This window comes from Urocitellus parryii, chromosome 1 (assembly GCF_045843805.1).
Source record: "Urocitellus parryii isolate mUroPar1 chromosome 1, mUroPar1.hap1, whole genome shotgun sequence".
In the NCBI taxonomy this organism is placed as follows: domain Eukaryota; kingdom Metazoa; phylum Chordata; class Mammalia; order Rodentia; family Sciuridae; genus Urocitellus; species Urocitellus parryii.
This window is the reverse complement of record NC_135531.1, coordinates 224493393-224509628: the sequence shown is the minus strand read 5'-3', so window position 1 is coordinate 224509628 and position 16236 is coordinate 224493393. Positions and strand designations below refer to the sequence as shown.

The 16236-nt window shown below is 32.5% G+C and overlaps 1 protein-coding gene across 1 annotated transcript in view; it reads right to left on the bottom strand.

Moving 5' to 3' along the window:
* Positions 1 to 16236, bottom strand: part of Dcaf17 (DDB1 and CUL4 associated factor 17) — a 42102-nt gene that overhangs the window by 7354 nt on the left and 18512 nt on the right. The window contains exons 7-12 of the mRNA XM_077802799.1: positions 16122 to 16226; positions 15724 to 15829; positions 8261 to 8403; positions 4790 to 4899; positions 1795 to 1882; positions 982 to 1065 (exon numbers count right to left, since the gene is read on the bottom strand). Of these exons, the coding sequence (XP_077658925.1) occupies positions 982 to 1065; positions 1795 to 1882; positions 4790 to 4899; positions 8261 to 8403; positions 15724 to 15829; positions 16122 to 16226 (636 nt within the window). The remainder of the gene's footprint in view (positions 1 to 981; positions 1066 to 1794; positions 1883 to 4789; positions 4900 to 8260; positions 8404 to 15723; positions 15830 to 16121; positions 16227 to 16236) is intronic.

Below are 16236 nucleotides of genomic sequence, written 5' to 3'. Positions count from 1 at the left end.
ATTTTGCTTCATAACCTCATGAAACAGAGCATCTCTCTATTTATTGTCACTCTTTGCCCCTTACTTCTGCTACTATTTGGCAATTTGACTAAATCTTTCTTGAATATACTTTCATATATGGTGTAGGAAGCTTTTTGCTTCGTTCTTAATAGATTTCTATGATCCAAAAGAATATAATTTTTTGTTTTTTGACAGAACACCATATCCTGGGCTACATCTAACCTATTTAAGAAGATTTTAAAAAACTGTCCTTAGAAGGTGACTCTGTTTCCACCTTGATATGCTCATACAAACAATACAGTTATAAGGTTTAAGTGGATTTAGTATTATGCAATAGTTTTATATTTAAGGCTTTTATAATACTTTCAATGTCTCTAAAGGAAAGAGATAAAAATATATTAGGTGATTGGTGATGCCAAGTTGAGGGCAAAGGCTGAAAGGACTTGTCATACCCTCACACCTACTTTCTCTGGCCCATGAATATGAACAACATATCCATATCTAGTAAGTAAAAAAATAAGGTAAAGGTCATAAAGGCATGCTGATATAATCTTGAGAATTTTCTATTAAGAGATTTTCTTAGAAAATATATCAACAACAACAACAACAAAAAACCAATGAGTTAATCATGTTTTCAAATTATTTTGGCCCTATGAACTTTCATACAAAATATTATGAATAATTCCAATAAAAAAAGAGGATAATGGCACTTTTTAAATTTTTTTTAATTTTTTTTTTTTTTATTGATTGTTCCAAACATTACAGAGCTCTAGCCAAGAAAAAAAAAAAAAAAAAAAAAAAAAAGAGGATAATGGGGCTGTACACTATAATTGTACATAATCCTACCATTTGGCCTAGAGAAAATCCCTAGCCCTAATCTCTAGCTCACCACCCACACAAATACAATCTAAAAGCAATAATTTGAAACGTATAGTGTAAGTACACACTGGTATGCTTTGTTATCTTAGGCTAAAGTAATACCTCTTGTTCTGGGTCATCATCCAGAAGGTTAAAACTTTTTTTGACCACCCGTCCAGAAGCAGTAACAGTGACTAAATTTTCATTCTATCACATGGAGAGAAATAAAAAGATACAACAAATTCTGTTACATGCAGTTAAAGGCAAAATTGTATTAACAAATGGGTAAAACTAACCAGCCCTTCTTTAACATCAACAATTCTTTCCTAACTGAGAAAATTCTGAATCAGATTTCTAGTCCTTCAGTTAGTAAAAGTACTTTATTGTGGTAAAGGCTTTAAGTGGATAAAATCCCAGAATAGGCAAAAGTTAATTAATTAAAAGGTTATAGGTTTGCTGCTTAATCCATCCTTTATACTTTTGACTTAACAGTTTAAAAAATAATAAATAAAAAATAGATTTGCTTTTAGAAATTTCCCTCCTCATCATTTTCTTTATGTTCTTGATTTATACACTAAGGAAAAGTACCAAAGGAAAAGTACCATCTGGAGTTCAAGTATGGGATATAAATTTAGAGATTTACCATATCTTCCTAATCCTAAATTTGCACAAGTAATTGGACCCAAAGGTTGAAATTCATTAAAAACTTAAAAGAGAAATGCAGAAGAACAAGCAAAAGATAAACTCAATACAATCAACCAACTCTTTTCAAATCTATTAAGTACCTGGGTCTAAGACCCATGTAGACAACATGAATAAACTTATAGGGTTGTGCTATTATTTTCAGGCATACTCAAGGCAAACATATATGTATATTATATACTCTTACAAAGAAAGACAATTATATACAAAGGATTTTAAAGTATTCTGACTTACTTTGTTCTCCCTGTTGGCCAAAATGACAAAATCTTCAGAGATCTGATGCTGAGAGCTATTATTTTCTATTTCATTTAGCTTTAAAACTCTGAAAAAGAAAAATACAAATCTAAGAACTCAAAAACCATCAAAGTGCCAAAGCTGAATTACTTAAATGAAACCCAACAAATGAAAATAAATTAATCTGCAATATTCACGTCTGATCATTAAACTCTTTCCAACTTAAAGAGTTTATTAAATAGGAAACAGCAACTGTTAAAACAGGTACTAGGCATGAAGTAGGCATGAAACAGCTTGCTCAGGCCTAAACATCTTCTAAACTGGCTTAATTAAATTTAATCTATAGAACCTCATTTCTCACCTGCAACAGGTCTTTAATATCTCAGTTTTAAGGATGGCATTACAATATATATTTCCTTTTTTTTTTTGGAGCTGAGGACTGAACCCAGGGCCTTGTGCATGTAAGGCAAGTGCTCTACCAACTGAGCTATATCCCTAGCTCCTTTATTTCCATTTTTATTTCTGAAGATAGAATGAGATATCTATGAACAATATTTAGAGTTAACTATAAAGCAGACTAGCAACTAAATCTGAACTAAGTTTTTATGATAGAGTAATAGTTAAAAACTGCAACTGACAATATGTTTTTCTTTGGATTGAAGATTTGGCTTTTCTGAGTTCAAATGACCTCATGGATCAGCTTATTCAGGAAGAGAAAATAATTTGCTCACTACCCACACAAATACGATCAGATCATCAATAAGCTTCAAAAGCACAATGTTCTCAAATGCTCAAAGTCTCAAGTGCATGTAAAGAGCACAGTTGGGAGAAGCAGGTACAGTGCCCAGGGATAGCTACATGCCTCAGAGTTTCCAGAAACAAACAAACAAAAATCAGATAATATTTTAAATTACTTGATTAGTTATCTGAATTAGTGACAATATAAAAGTATCTATCTTTTAAAACCTGGCAAAAGGACACATAGTCTTTGTGGGCCTTATTTTCTTAAAACTAATTATGATTGATAACAAACATTAAAAGGATGGGTGATAATAAACATCAAAGTAAGGTTTATTGAAGCTGAATCATAGTTTAAAATGTTTTGTAAAAGTTAATAAACTTATTTTGTTAAATCCTTTCATCCTCCTAAGAAGAGATGAAGAGAGGTAGACTGATTATTATGAAGCATAAAGAAGAAAAAAGGCAGACACTGTTCTTATTTAACAAATACTTACTGAGTATCTGTTCTGTGTCAAACACTGTGCTCAGCACTGGGGTTGCTGGTATCAACAAAACAGACCTTCTCCTTTCATTATGGAGAATTAATTAAAATTGTTCTATGTGCAAGATTACACAATGAAAATATGGTGGGTGAGTAAATCTAACAAGGGTATCAGGAAAGGTCTCTGTCAAAAAGTGACATGTGGGTTAGGCCAGAACAGAAAACAGACTCCAATTCAAGAAAATAGGTCCTCAGCTGTCTAAAAAACACAGCATGATTGAAGTTAACTGAGTGGGAAGAGGTCTTTCAGACCCTGTCAACTATATTGGTCTATATTCTAAGAGCAACAAGAAGCCACAAAATGGTTAAAACAGAATTCAGTTGCTTAGGTTTTTTTATACCTGTTCATGTTTCTGAAAATGATTCTCACTGCTGAGAAGAAAAAAATAAAGTGCAAGAATGGATTCTGGATGCCCTCTAAGTAGTCAAGGTTAGTGATGACAGCTGTCTGACCAAAATGATGAGTGGCCATGGTAGAAATAGGCACACTTAAAAAATATTTAGTAGTGAAATAGACTGTATTAACAGAAGATATGATGTGTGTGTGGGGAGAGAAGGGAGGAAAAAGGGAGAATGCATGTAGGGCAGGCCCAAGATGGCTATAATTAGGCTCCCTCACTGAGATTTTCAGGGGGCTATGTTTTTAGTATGTAGCCAAGGTCACAAACACCCTGATTCAGCGGATGTACTCAAGGTCATAAATATTTGCTTATAAGCATGCACCCACTTTTATAACCTATTGGCAATGTGCCTCCTTCATCTGGCCTGCATATAAAAAAAAAAGGCCTATGGAAATGGCTTAGGGGGTTAAATGGAACTGGTTGGGACAAAATGAGGCTGGATAGGGGTTATTACCACCAAACAAAGAAAATCTATCATCCCAACTGCATCTTGTATCCTCTTCCACCTGCCAGGATCCAGAATCTTCTTCCTAGGTCTGGGTGTCCACCCTGACAATGCACACGTGTTTAAGTGTGTGCATGCTGATGAAAGACAAGAAAGTAAGGTATCAAAAAGAATTCCAGATTTCTGGCATAAGCTTAGATGAGAAGTTTGAGTTAGGATATAAATGTTAGGGTTTTTGGTACATATATATGATATTTGAAGACAAGGGAATAAATAGAATCATGAAGAAAAAGAATGACTACTGAGAAGAAAGCCCAAGTACTAAGGATATTCAACAATTAGAAAGTCTGGGTAGAGAAGAGCAAGCATATAAGGTTACCAAAAAAGACATATAGGAGAAGGAGGAAAATATTCAGGAGAACTGAGGTGTCAGGAAAACCAAATGGAGAACACTTCAAGGGAGGACAAGTCAATTTATGGGAGATGTGTAAAAGCAAAAAAACCTAAAACAAAAAACAACCCACTACCTTTCTTGTGTTAGGGCTGTCTTTCAGAATAAGGATAAATCATCTCATTTCTTATTAATCCTAGAGAATTAGGATCTGGTAAGGGCAGCCAATCTGTAAGTCCCTTTCACTTATATATCATCACTCAAAGACTATACTCAAATGTAAATATTTACAAATAGTAATGATGAAATTAAAGAAATAAAGTTAGATTTCTAGATGCCAGTTTCTGAGGAAGTGCCCTACAATAAACTAATTATTTTCATAACTGGCTCAATAGTTAGCTGGTAAAAAATAAAGATGCCAATAAATGCTATCAAAAGCTGTTTTTTAATTTAAAAGTGTTTCTGAAACTACTCACTTGATTTGATTTGGGCCAACATGTATTATTCTCCCAGAAGCATCAGGATGAAAATAAATCCAGTCTGATTCCAAAGAACAGCACTCCATTTCTTGGATCCCATTTTTTGCCTTAAGTTGGGGGGGGGTGGAATGACAAAGATTAGGAGTAAATCAAATAACTTTTCAAATCTAACACTAGTGATGCATCAAAAATTCCCAAGTATAGGGAAGAGATAACATTAACAGTTGAACTGGAGTGTAGGAGGGCTGCATTAGAATACCTAAACTTGAGAAATTGAGAACATTTGAATTCAGAAACTCCATAAATTTACTCTATACTATACACTTATTATACCTTACAAATAATAATACAAGTTATCATATCTCAAGCATGTACTCTGTGTTGGGAACTGCATTAGATACTTTATGGTCACTACTTAATTTGATCTTAATAACACTCAGACAAACATTAACTCTATTTTATGGCTAAAGGAACTGATACTCAAAGAGATAAATCATTTGTCCACTTTTGAACTTGCTATATAAAGGATCTGACGCCAAAGTCCATGAACTCTCCACTATATAACTGCCCTAATTATGCTCATGCAGTTCCATACAATTTCCTCCTTCCTTTCCCATCCCCAACTACCTGTCAATCAGAAGAGTGGGTAACATGCATATAAACACATAACCACACTAATGCCTCAGTCACAGGTCACAATCTTCTTGAATAAATGAATGTTAAATTCTCAAATCTAGTGGGGTATAGTGGCATATGCCTACAGTTCCAGCTGAGGAGGAAGGATCATTTGAGCTTATGAGATTGAGAACAGCCTGAGCAATATAGAAAGACCCTGTCTCAAAAAACAAAAACCAAAACCAACTCTTCCATATCTGAGGAAATAATCTAATACTGCTTAGCAATTAAGGCTGGAAAAGAGATTTATTTCATTACAATATATTAATACATTAAATTGGAAAAAACCCTGTATGACACATGATCACATGTGTATGCAAATATTCTATCTTATACAGAGGAGCACTGGGAACTAATACTAACATAGATATATAACTTTTTCAGCTTTATTCAAGTCATTTAATTTCTCAAATGTAAAATAAAATATCTCACACCTAATGGATTCTCATAAAAGCTTTGAAATATCAGAGTTCATAAATTCCATAGCATATATTGACTGGTTACTATATTTTAGATATTACAGTTGGCATTTGTACCTGATATGAATTAGACATCAAGATATTTATAGTCTAAGGTAGAAACAGAAACAAAAATAGAAAATAATAAAGCAGTACAGAAGATGAAATGATTGAGCATAAACAAGGATATCTGACCAGGAAATTATCAAGAAACCAATCCAGATGAACAGAATTTCAGGAGGAAAAACTTAAATTAAACCTTAAAGGACAAGCAGAAAACAGTGTGAAAGAAGAGACAGCACAGAACAAATGAACAGAAGAATTAATCCAGACTATGTATGTACATAAATATGAGAAGTTGCTAAAATTAAGTAGTATATAGGCACGAGGCTGAAAATATTAAGGCTTGGGCTATGATGTTAAGCACTCTGTATATCATAATTCCCAAAATTCTGGAATTTAAAAACATTTTATATATCACATTAGTAAATGAGTTTCAGCCTTTCATTAATTTTTACAAGTATTCTAATTATTTCTAATGGGAATGGTGGTATTATTATTATACTTTACAAGAAAACTAATGCAATTATACATCTTGTTTGTCATCAGTTAAGATTAATATATCCATGATGGTACTGGCTCCAGAAGCTCCATTGTTTAATATAAACTGTACATACTATACATATATTTCTTTAGAAGGCTATTCTCTTTATTATAATATCTAAATAGAATGTGCAAAAAATTCTCTTTATGTTAAATACTACTAGCAACTTCATTACCAGTTCCTGTAGTTTTTATTATTTACTCAAATGCTAGATTTAAAGCTCAGGGTAATAAAGAAAGCTATGAAACATTTTCTATAATCTTCTTTGGCTACTTAATGTGTTTTGGGATTATCCATTCTTCTGACTGAAAGGAAGGCAATATGCATATGAATCATAAAGGTAATGTCACAGCAATAAAACTGCCCAGCAAAAATAATAAAACTGGTATTACAGTATGAGAATATGTGATAGGGATGAGGGATGCTTGGCATAAATGTTGAAGGCCACCATTAATATATGTATACACACAAATATATAAACAAACACATACATGTATATATATATGTGTGTGTGTGTAACACACACACATATATTGGACATGTATTATCTGTTCTTATATAAGAAGAACATGTGCTAAATGTCCAGAATGTGAATTATGCAGGGTTTCACTGGATATAAAAGTTAAATGAAAAAGAAGGGACAGATCCCAGTGTCTGAAGGATATCCTGGCTAGGAGGTAAACAATGAGAATTTGTCATGGTAGGAAACAGTCCCTAGAAGGTGCTTTATAAAAGAGGATGTCACTGGGCTGGGCCAAATAGAAGCCCATTGTGATACATAAATGAGAAAATCGAAGGGAACAATGCTAACACCAATGTGCTTACTTTAAATATAGTGAAAGGTAACCTGTGACTCTAAGTGATTGGTGTCAAAAGAGTGACTGTACAAGGTCCTGGAAGAGACAAGGGTAGAATAAGCTGAGTCTACCTCAAAAAAAAGCAAGCTCATCTGATATATCAAGAGGGTCCATAAATAAACTAAACAGAAATGCAAAACAAAAATGGAAATCTCCCTCTTTTGTGAACTCTTTTATACTTACATCAATCACTGTACTGATCACACCACATCATATATATATATATTTATATATATGTTTACTTTCTTTTGAGAGTACAGGCAAACTGAGGGAAATAAATGTATTCCCAGTCATGTCTGGCACATGGTAGGCTCTGGATAAATGTTTATCAAATAGCAAATCAATGCCTAAATCATGTTTTACAAGAAAATGAAGAAAAATGAATCCAAGAGGTAGAAATTTCTATTGTTTTGCCATATATCATTTCTTCCTACTCTGCCATATATTCATACTTAATATCCTTTAGAATTCAGTGTTTCAATGCCAATACTGTGATTTCCAGAATTCCATCTGATTCTGCCATGGAAGGCAAATAGCAACAAATCATAGAAATAGAACAATAATATATTCCACAGCAATTTTAGAGGCAGTCTGAACATATTTCATCAGTGTTTCCCATTGTGGAACATGAGAGATGTTTTGGGTCCCTTGCTAGGACGCTGGTAAGAAAAAAAGATTCTTGATACCTTAAGAATTTCCAAATGTTATATTTTTAGATTCTGGGTGATACACACAAGTTATTTGCTATATTCTCTATACTCCCACAAATTATTAAAACAAAGTAATTCTTAGGAATGTAGAGCTATTAGGAGGTAGAGAATAAAGAATTTCTGATATAAATTTACTACTAAGAAGTCTGATCACTCATGATTACCAATGAATTATCTTTTAGGGCACAAATATGGAAAACTCCTTTCTGTTTCTTCTTATTGGGTGTGATGATGTAGTGCCAAGGATGGCCTCCAATCTGAAAAGCATTCTCCAGGGATGACACCTCAAAGAGCAGTGGTGGTGAGTCTGTAGAGATGAACAAAAGGAATTTACCAGCATCCTTGCTTCCTGTGGCCTTGGACCATTTATTAATTGAATTTAACATTTCTTTGCATGCATCATTTGTGAATTTCCATTAATGAAAAATTACTCTATCAAATGAAATAAAATGCAATCAGGAAGAAGGTTTATTGCTAAGAAATGAAAAAGTTAGGAAACAAACAGTCTATGAATTAACTTTCTAGACATCTGCTTTTGGGGTATGTGTGGCCTGTAAGCAGAAATTAAGAGAAATAAGAGATGAAGGTGCTTATTATGTTAAGAAAAAGAAAAAAGGACAAATTGTACTTAATAAAAGTAGTTGCCATTTATTGAGCTTCTGCTATGTGTAAGACTCTTGAGTAAGCTACTGTTTCTAACTCCCACAACAATCCTACCAGGTAATTAGCTCTAATAATTCCTTTAAATATGAGGGAGAGCTCTTCCATATTCTAGGAGTATATGCAATAACTTTTCAAGATCTGTCTTGCATAAGATTTACAATGTAGAGATGACATTACTCATAACGAATGCAACCACTGTGGATAGGGCCTGCCACAATGGAAGCTTTATTAAGGATAGCCACTACTGCTAGTATTGTCATCATAGAAGTTAGCTTTAACCTGGTGCAGATATATCCAGTCAGTTTCTCCTGGAGATTGATACCACAAAAGAAATTTCTGTTGGTGTTTTTTAGTCTTCCTTTATGATTACAATTTTAGTAGTGTGGAAGGTATTGCAGCTTTAGAGGATCAGAACTGCTTTTAGGCAACCTATGGGAAACACTACGTGGTTTTTTTGGGCAGATGGCTAATCTATGACTCTTCATCGATCCCTCTAAGTTGAAAATTTAATTTTTGGTTTGTGAAGCCACTACTATTATATAGGGGCTTGTCTTAGGAAGATCATTCATGTACAAATCACACATTTTATATAGAAGTGTGTACTCTTTCAGGCTTCTTTATAAGGATTATTTACTACTTACAGCTATTCATAGGATAAAAACAATGAGAAGTGTTTCAAACTGACAATATTGAGGAGAAAGGAAGAAGCAGGTATCAACCTTTAAGGAAAGAGTGATATCTTTAATAGAGTTTTTTTCAAGTAATAAGAAAAATATAACAACCCCAATGCAAAAATGGTCACAGGACAGGTGCCGCAGTCTGGCTGCGCACAAAATCACGGATCCGGGTTTAGGGCAGATCAGACAGGAGTTGGTAAATTGAAAGAAATATAAATACCATGTAATAATTTAGTGGTTACCAAACAATAATGGATGAAGAAAAGAATTATAAATAGGAAACTCTAAGAGTTTTAATTTGGGATTAAAATTTATTAGGTTATAGAGAATGTAAAACAGAAATTAAAAATAGAAAAACAATGCAAACAGATATAATTAGAAGAAATACTTTTTCTCAACAGTTGCTAAACTTGGCCCAGAAACAGCATAACTCTGATGGGATCTGCTAATCTTTCAAGAGCTCAAATTTTGACCTGTAATACTATTCTTAACTAAAAGGCCTAAAAGTTCCCAGAGAGTAACTGTTTTACTCCTTATGGTGAGAAAATTTTTGGATGCACCCAAACCATCCTGTTAGAAAGCAAGGATATTACAAGGATGGCAGCGGGTAGTGTGAAAAGAATAGGAAAGCCAGCAAAACAAACTCCTGGCTAGACGGTGGAAAGTCAGTCATTACAAAGAAAGTTACAATTATGGTTAATTAGAATACTGTCAGTCAGTGTAAGGTCCAACAATATTTAAAAGGAGAGTTTTAACATAGTTGTTTTGTTTATTAAAAAAGGACTCCAATAGGACAGAATTTTCTATACTTTTAATGTACAGATAATTACCAAATAAATGTTCATCTTAAAAAATTTAGATATGTTTTAAGTAAAAATATAAGGTACAAAACAGTATTGTCATACTTGGTATAAGAAGGCACTATTTAAAATATATATCCAGATATTTGCTTAATTTTGCAAAAAGAAACAACAATGGAAGAATAAACCAGAAACTAAAAATAATGGTTATTTTTCAGGACAGATGTGAGATACAGAGAGGGAAATAACAAAAGGATGGAAGGGCAAAGGTTGGAAGCAAAATTTCTCAGAGTATACCTTTTCACATAGTTTTGACCTTTCAAAAAAAAAAAATATATATATTTTTTTCATAACTTCAAGAATAAAATCAAAAGGAAAAAAACAAACTCAAAAATTGAAAATAAACTAAAACAAATGAACTTAACTGGTACCCTAATCACACAGAAAAATGATTTCAAATTACCACTGCATACATTACTCTGTATGTACATTGATTGGTCTATATATACTAAGGACAAAGGAACTACAGAGAAATCTTAACCTACATTCCATGATTTAGTTTTTCATAGTAACATTGGTACTGCTATTTTAAGTGACTATCATCTATTATAGATATTTTATTTAAAATCAAGAAGTTCATTGTGGGACAGAGGATGAGGGTCAGAGTTAGAAGAATGAGTAGCATATGTAAGACCCTGGCTTGGATCCCCAGCACTGGGGAAAAAAAAAAAAAAAGTGTGAGTTAAAAGAAATACATATATTAAACAAAAAAGAATGATTAAATTAGGAAATACAAAAATGAACTAATGTATTTTCCAAGTGTTTATTGAAAGGGTCTAAAAATAAGTATAAATACAACTAGGTTTTGGTCTTTGTTGTTGGGTGAACTGTGTTCCCCCAAAATAAATGCTGAAGTCTTGACTCCTTGTACCTGTGAATATGACTTTATTTGGTTATGGGGTCTGTGCAGATATAATCAAGTAAAGATGAGGTCATAAAGGATAAGTCAGCCCCTAAATTCAATGACTGGTGCACTCATAAGAAGAGAGACATTTGAACATAAGAAGCCTGCATGAAGAGAGGCAGAGATTGGAGTTACACTGCCACAGGCCAAGGAACACCAAGGATTGTGAGCAACCACAAGAAGCTAGAAGAGGCAAGAAAGGGTTCTTTCCCAAGCCTTCAGCAGAGGGCTGGTAGTATCCTGATTTTGGATTTCTAGCCTCTGGACTGAGAGAAAATACATTTCTGTTTGTTACTCAGTTTGTGGTGTCATAGCAACCCTAGGAAAATGAGAGTCTCTATTGATACTCTCTACTAAAGTGGCTCCTTGTGAGATCTAGGACAAATAAAGTAAAAAAGTAAGCCTGGGACATATCATTATTCCAGAAACAAGAAATTCTCCAAGACTACTGGGATATGTTCTTAAAGCTGGGTGTGGTGGCTCTTCTTAGGAGGCTGAGGAGGGTCACAAATTCAAGGCCAGCCTGGGCAACTTAGGGAGGCCCTATCTCAAAATAAAAAGTAAAAAGGGATAGGATGTAACTCAGAGATAAAGTGTTCCTGGGTTCAATCCCTAGTACCTAAAAGAAAAAAAAAAAAAAAAAGAAAGAAAGAAAGGAGCTCTTATTGGCCAAATTCAGGACAATTTGAGTATTATTAAGAATAATGATAAAAACTATAAATATTTAGTAAGTAAAAATTCATGAATCTTTTTGTCAACACTGAAAGTCAACTCCTTGTTTGAAATATTAGTAAAAGGAAGGAATAAATATTTACCTTGCTTTTTTAAAGGAATTATAATTTATCCTTAAGTTGATGAGTTGAAGTTTTTACTTATAGAAAAATGCTGGTTACTAAAAGTAGAAGAAATAATGTAATTTTTAAAACCGCCACTGATTCAGGCAAGGCTCATTAATAGTTGTAGTATATAGTTATACCATTCTTCTACTATTTATAAACACAGAAAATTAGAAACAACCTAAATGTTAAAGTAGCAAATTGATTAAATATATTACAGTTCATCCATTAAGTGGCATATAAAAGTTCTTTAATACCTTATGGGACATGCACAAAGAACTCCTTTTTGACTTAGGTATTATAAATACTGTGTTTTATAAACACCAGAAACTATTTCATGAAAACTAAGTTCTTCCTTCGCCTATATCTCCCCAGAGATAATGACTATGTAACAGGTTTTTGTATCAGATATTTCAGGCAAATCTAAAAGCCTATGATTGTATATATAACTTTAACAGGAGTATGAATATACAAATAAATATACAAATAAATATAAATAGGTTTTATACCTATTTTATTCACTTACTATGCTGGAAATTTTTCTATGATAATACAAAAAGAATTATTCTTTCTTTTTTAACAATTTAAATTAATGATATGGTCATACAGTGAAATATTATTAGTATCATTTACCAATGTACAAATTGTTTCTATTATTTTGCTATTAGAAACAATGTTATTACTGTTTATAATTTTCTACATATGTGAATATATCTAGGGTAAATTCCTAGAAGAGGAATTGCTAGGCTCAAGGAGTAAACACATTTAATTTTTTTTTTTTTTTTTTTTGAGAGAGAGAGAATTTTTTAATATTTATTTTTTAGTTTTCGGTGGACACAATATCTTTATTTTATTTATTTTTATGTGGTGCTGAGGATCGAACCCAGGACCCCACTCATGCCAGGCAAGCTCGCTACCACTTGAGCCACATCCCCAGCCCCACATTTAAATTTTTGGTAAAAGTTTTAAAGGTCATATTGACAAAAAGAACAAACTAACAAATTGTCCTTCATAAAGGGTCCCAACCATAAATGAGAGTGCCTTTTCTAAAACTTCACCAACCACAATATACCAGAAAGTTCTTTTTGATATCTGAGAATCTGAAAAGATGTATCTTATAATTTTAATATGCACTTATCACTGACCTTGAACTTTGTACTACTCTGAAAGTCATTTATATTTCCTACTGAACAATGTTCCTTGTTCATTTTTTAAAATATTTTGTTTAGTTGTAGTTGGACATAATACCTTTATTTTATTTATTTATTTTTATGTGGTACTGAGGATCGAACCCAGCACCTCGCACGTGCTAGGTGAGTGCTCTACTGCTGAGCCATAGCCCCAGTCCCCTCCTTGCTCATTTTTAAACTGTTGTAATTCTTGTTCTTATTGATCTACAGACCTTTTTATATACTAAGGAATTACCCTTCCCCATACCACTGGGTTACTTGATTTTTGAGTTAACTGATGTTGTTTATGTTTTTGTTTTTTTGCAATGCACAACTCTAATTTTATAATCAATCTCTTTTATGGTTTTGTGTCATACTTAGAAAGGTATTCACCATTCTGAGATAAAGACTCTCCAACTTTTCTTCTAGAACTTTTAAATCTTTCATCTGTTTAGTATATATTTTCAGGTTATTATTATAACCTGAGACTTTATTATTTTCACAAGATAATCTATTTACTACTCCTATTAACATTTAAAAAGTGTGTTTAGCTACAGGTACATGCAATAAGATGAAGCTCAAAAATAACATCCTGAATGAAGACAATGGGAAAATAAAAGAGTACCTCATATTATTTCATTTATACAAAACTCTAGAAAATATAAATTTAACAAATCAAAAGAAAGCAAATCATTGTTTAGAGCTGTGATGAGAAGAGAACTGGATAGGAAGGGCACAGGGAAACTTTGAGGAGATAAAGATTCTAAATTTTCTCTTTTGCTTATTTTATTTCCTAAGTGTTCTGTAGTAATAATGAATTGTTTTTGCACTAAGAAGTTACTTAAAATTAAAATAAACATTGTATTGGATAGATCTTAAAAACACTGAAAAACAAATTTGGGGAAATAAGGATTACAGTCTGTACCATATGAAACAAATCAAAGCTTCCAGTTAGCTTCATACTACTTCTTCTTTGCCAAATGTGTAAAAATCAGTGAATTATATCATTCAACAATGACAAGTGATTTCATGTTTTCAAGAATTACTATTTTAAAGTTGAGAAATGTAAGCCCAGAGAGGTTAACAGGCTCACTACCATATTAACAGTTAGCAGAGGAATTTCACTATTTTAATAGTGGCAGATTTACAATTATGACTCCAATCCAATCTTCCTTCAAAAAACAGAGACCAAAGCTACAGCACAATCGTTCAGGTGCTATGTGCTTTGTCTTTACCATTTTGTTCTTTGTTTTACTCACTTATACTCTGCACATAAACAAGAATAATGCTACCATTTTGGGAAATTCTTTTCAAGATAACCCATTTTAGTTATCACTGGAGCCTGTAGTTTAAAAATTCTTAATAGATTCCTGTTAGTGTATTTGTATTGAATATAGGAGGTACTGCTGAGGTTAGAAAGTACTGCTGAATTTTCATCAAGTTGCCTAATTCACCTTGTCAAAGGAATTTAAGAATTGAGTCATTTTTAAAATATTCCATTTTGAACTTCATGGATAACTTAATTGGCTATGGTGAACTCTCAATATTTTTATAACTTATCATTTACTACAAAAAAAGCCACGTTTTTTCCTTTTTCACAATTCCATCTTTTATTTGTTACTTGATCCATTGATACAATGGTAAATAATAATAGAAAAATATCCTGTCTTATTCTGCCTATATTAGAAAACCTTTGGAGTTTCACTTAAAAATATGATGTTTATTGGTTAGAAATAGAAGGTATATAACTCAATGTGATAAGGAATGAATCTCAATGAATTAAGAATAAAGATATTGGTATAACGAAGTATATTTTCTCTTTTAACCTGTGATTTTTATATCTTTTTGCAATCATTAAACCATTCTTGGATTCCTGAGATGCATGTCACACAAAGTTTTTCTTTTAACATATACCGCTGAGTTTCTATAACAGTTTATTTATTTTTTTTAAAAAAATGGTTATACTTAAATAGTTAAATAAAGAACATTATTACTATATAGAATTATGTACAATTTTGTTTTTGAGCTTTGTCAATCTGCAAGTGTATTGGGAAATTCTTTCTGTATTTAGGTTAGGTTCCGTCTATGTTCAGAGGGGTAGTAATATTTTCCCTGGAAAACATCTTTCTTAGATATGGATAAATGTCACAAAATGTAAAGTACTAAATTATAAGGGAACTTATAATTTAGTACTTTACAAAAGTTTACTGCAAACTTTTAGTTCAATGAGTACATGACAGAATTTCGCTGATACTTATTCACTAGCAAGGAAATGTGCTGTATACAAAGATTGAAATGTAAAGTGACTTCAAAGTCTCAGGCCAAGCAAGGTTCAGCATACCCAGGCTTTTAGTTCAATGAGTACATGACAGAATTTCGCTGATACTTATTCACTAGCAAGGAAATGTACTGTATACGAGTAAAATCAGTTTATAATTAAAAACATTTGGATGTTTACAGTGAATAATTATTTATATGCCCACTTATTAAGATAAAAAATACTATATAGCAGCCATACCTGTGATTTTAATATTACAAGGAATGCCAAAAGGAGCCTCTCCTACAGTTCCAGTAGTCCCACCCCATCTGCATGCACACCCTAAGTCAAGTTTCTGTTGCATGAACTAAAAACAAAACAAAACAAAAAATGGTGGCTTTAGCACCTATTTATTTGCTGTCTGGAGAGAAAAAAAAATTCACATGTATATGACAGAGAAAATGTTTTTATTCAAGAGCCTTTCTATTTATCTTCCCACCCCACTTTTATAGATTATTTTGTTTTTCTACATTTCCATTCTATATTTCATATAGTTGAAAATAAGAAGTGCTATATTTTAAAAGCATCTAATTAAAAAAAATCATATTGTAGTACAAACCTCATGATAGTAAAATATAGAAAATTTCAGTTTTCTCTACCTGTTCAGTGATGGCTTGGAAGCTATAGAGTCTGACCAGTCCTGAGCTGTACATCACAATCAGTATTCCATGAGACAGAGTAGCATCTGTTACGTTCCCGAAAATCTGAGGGGAA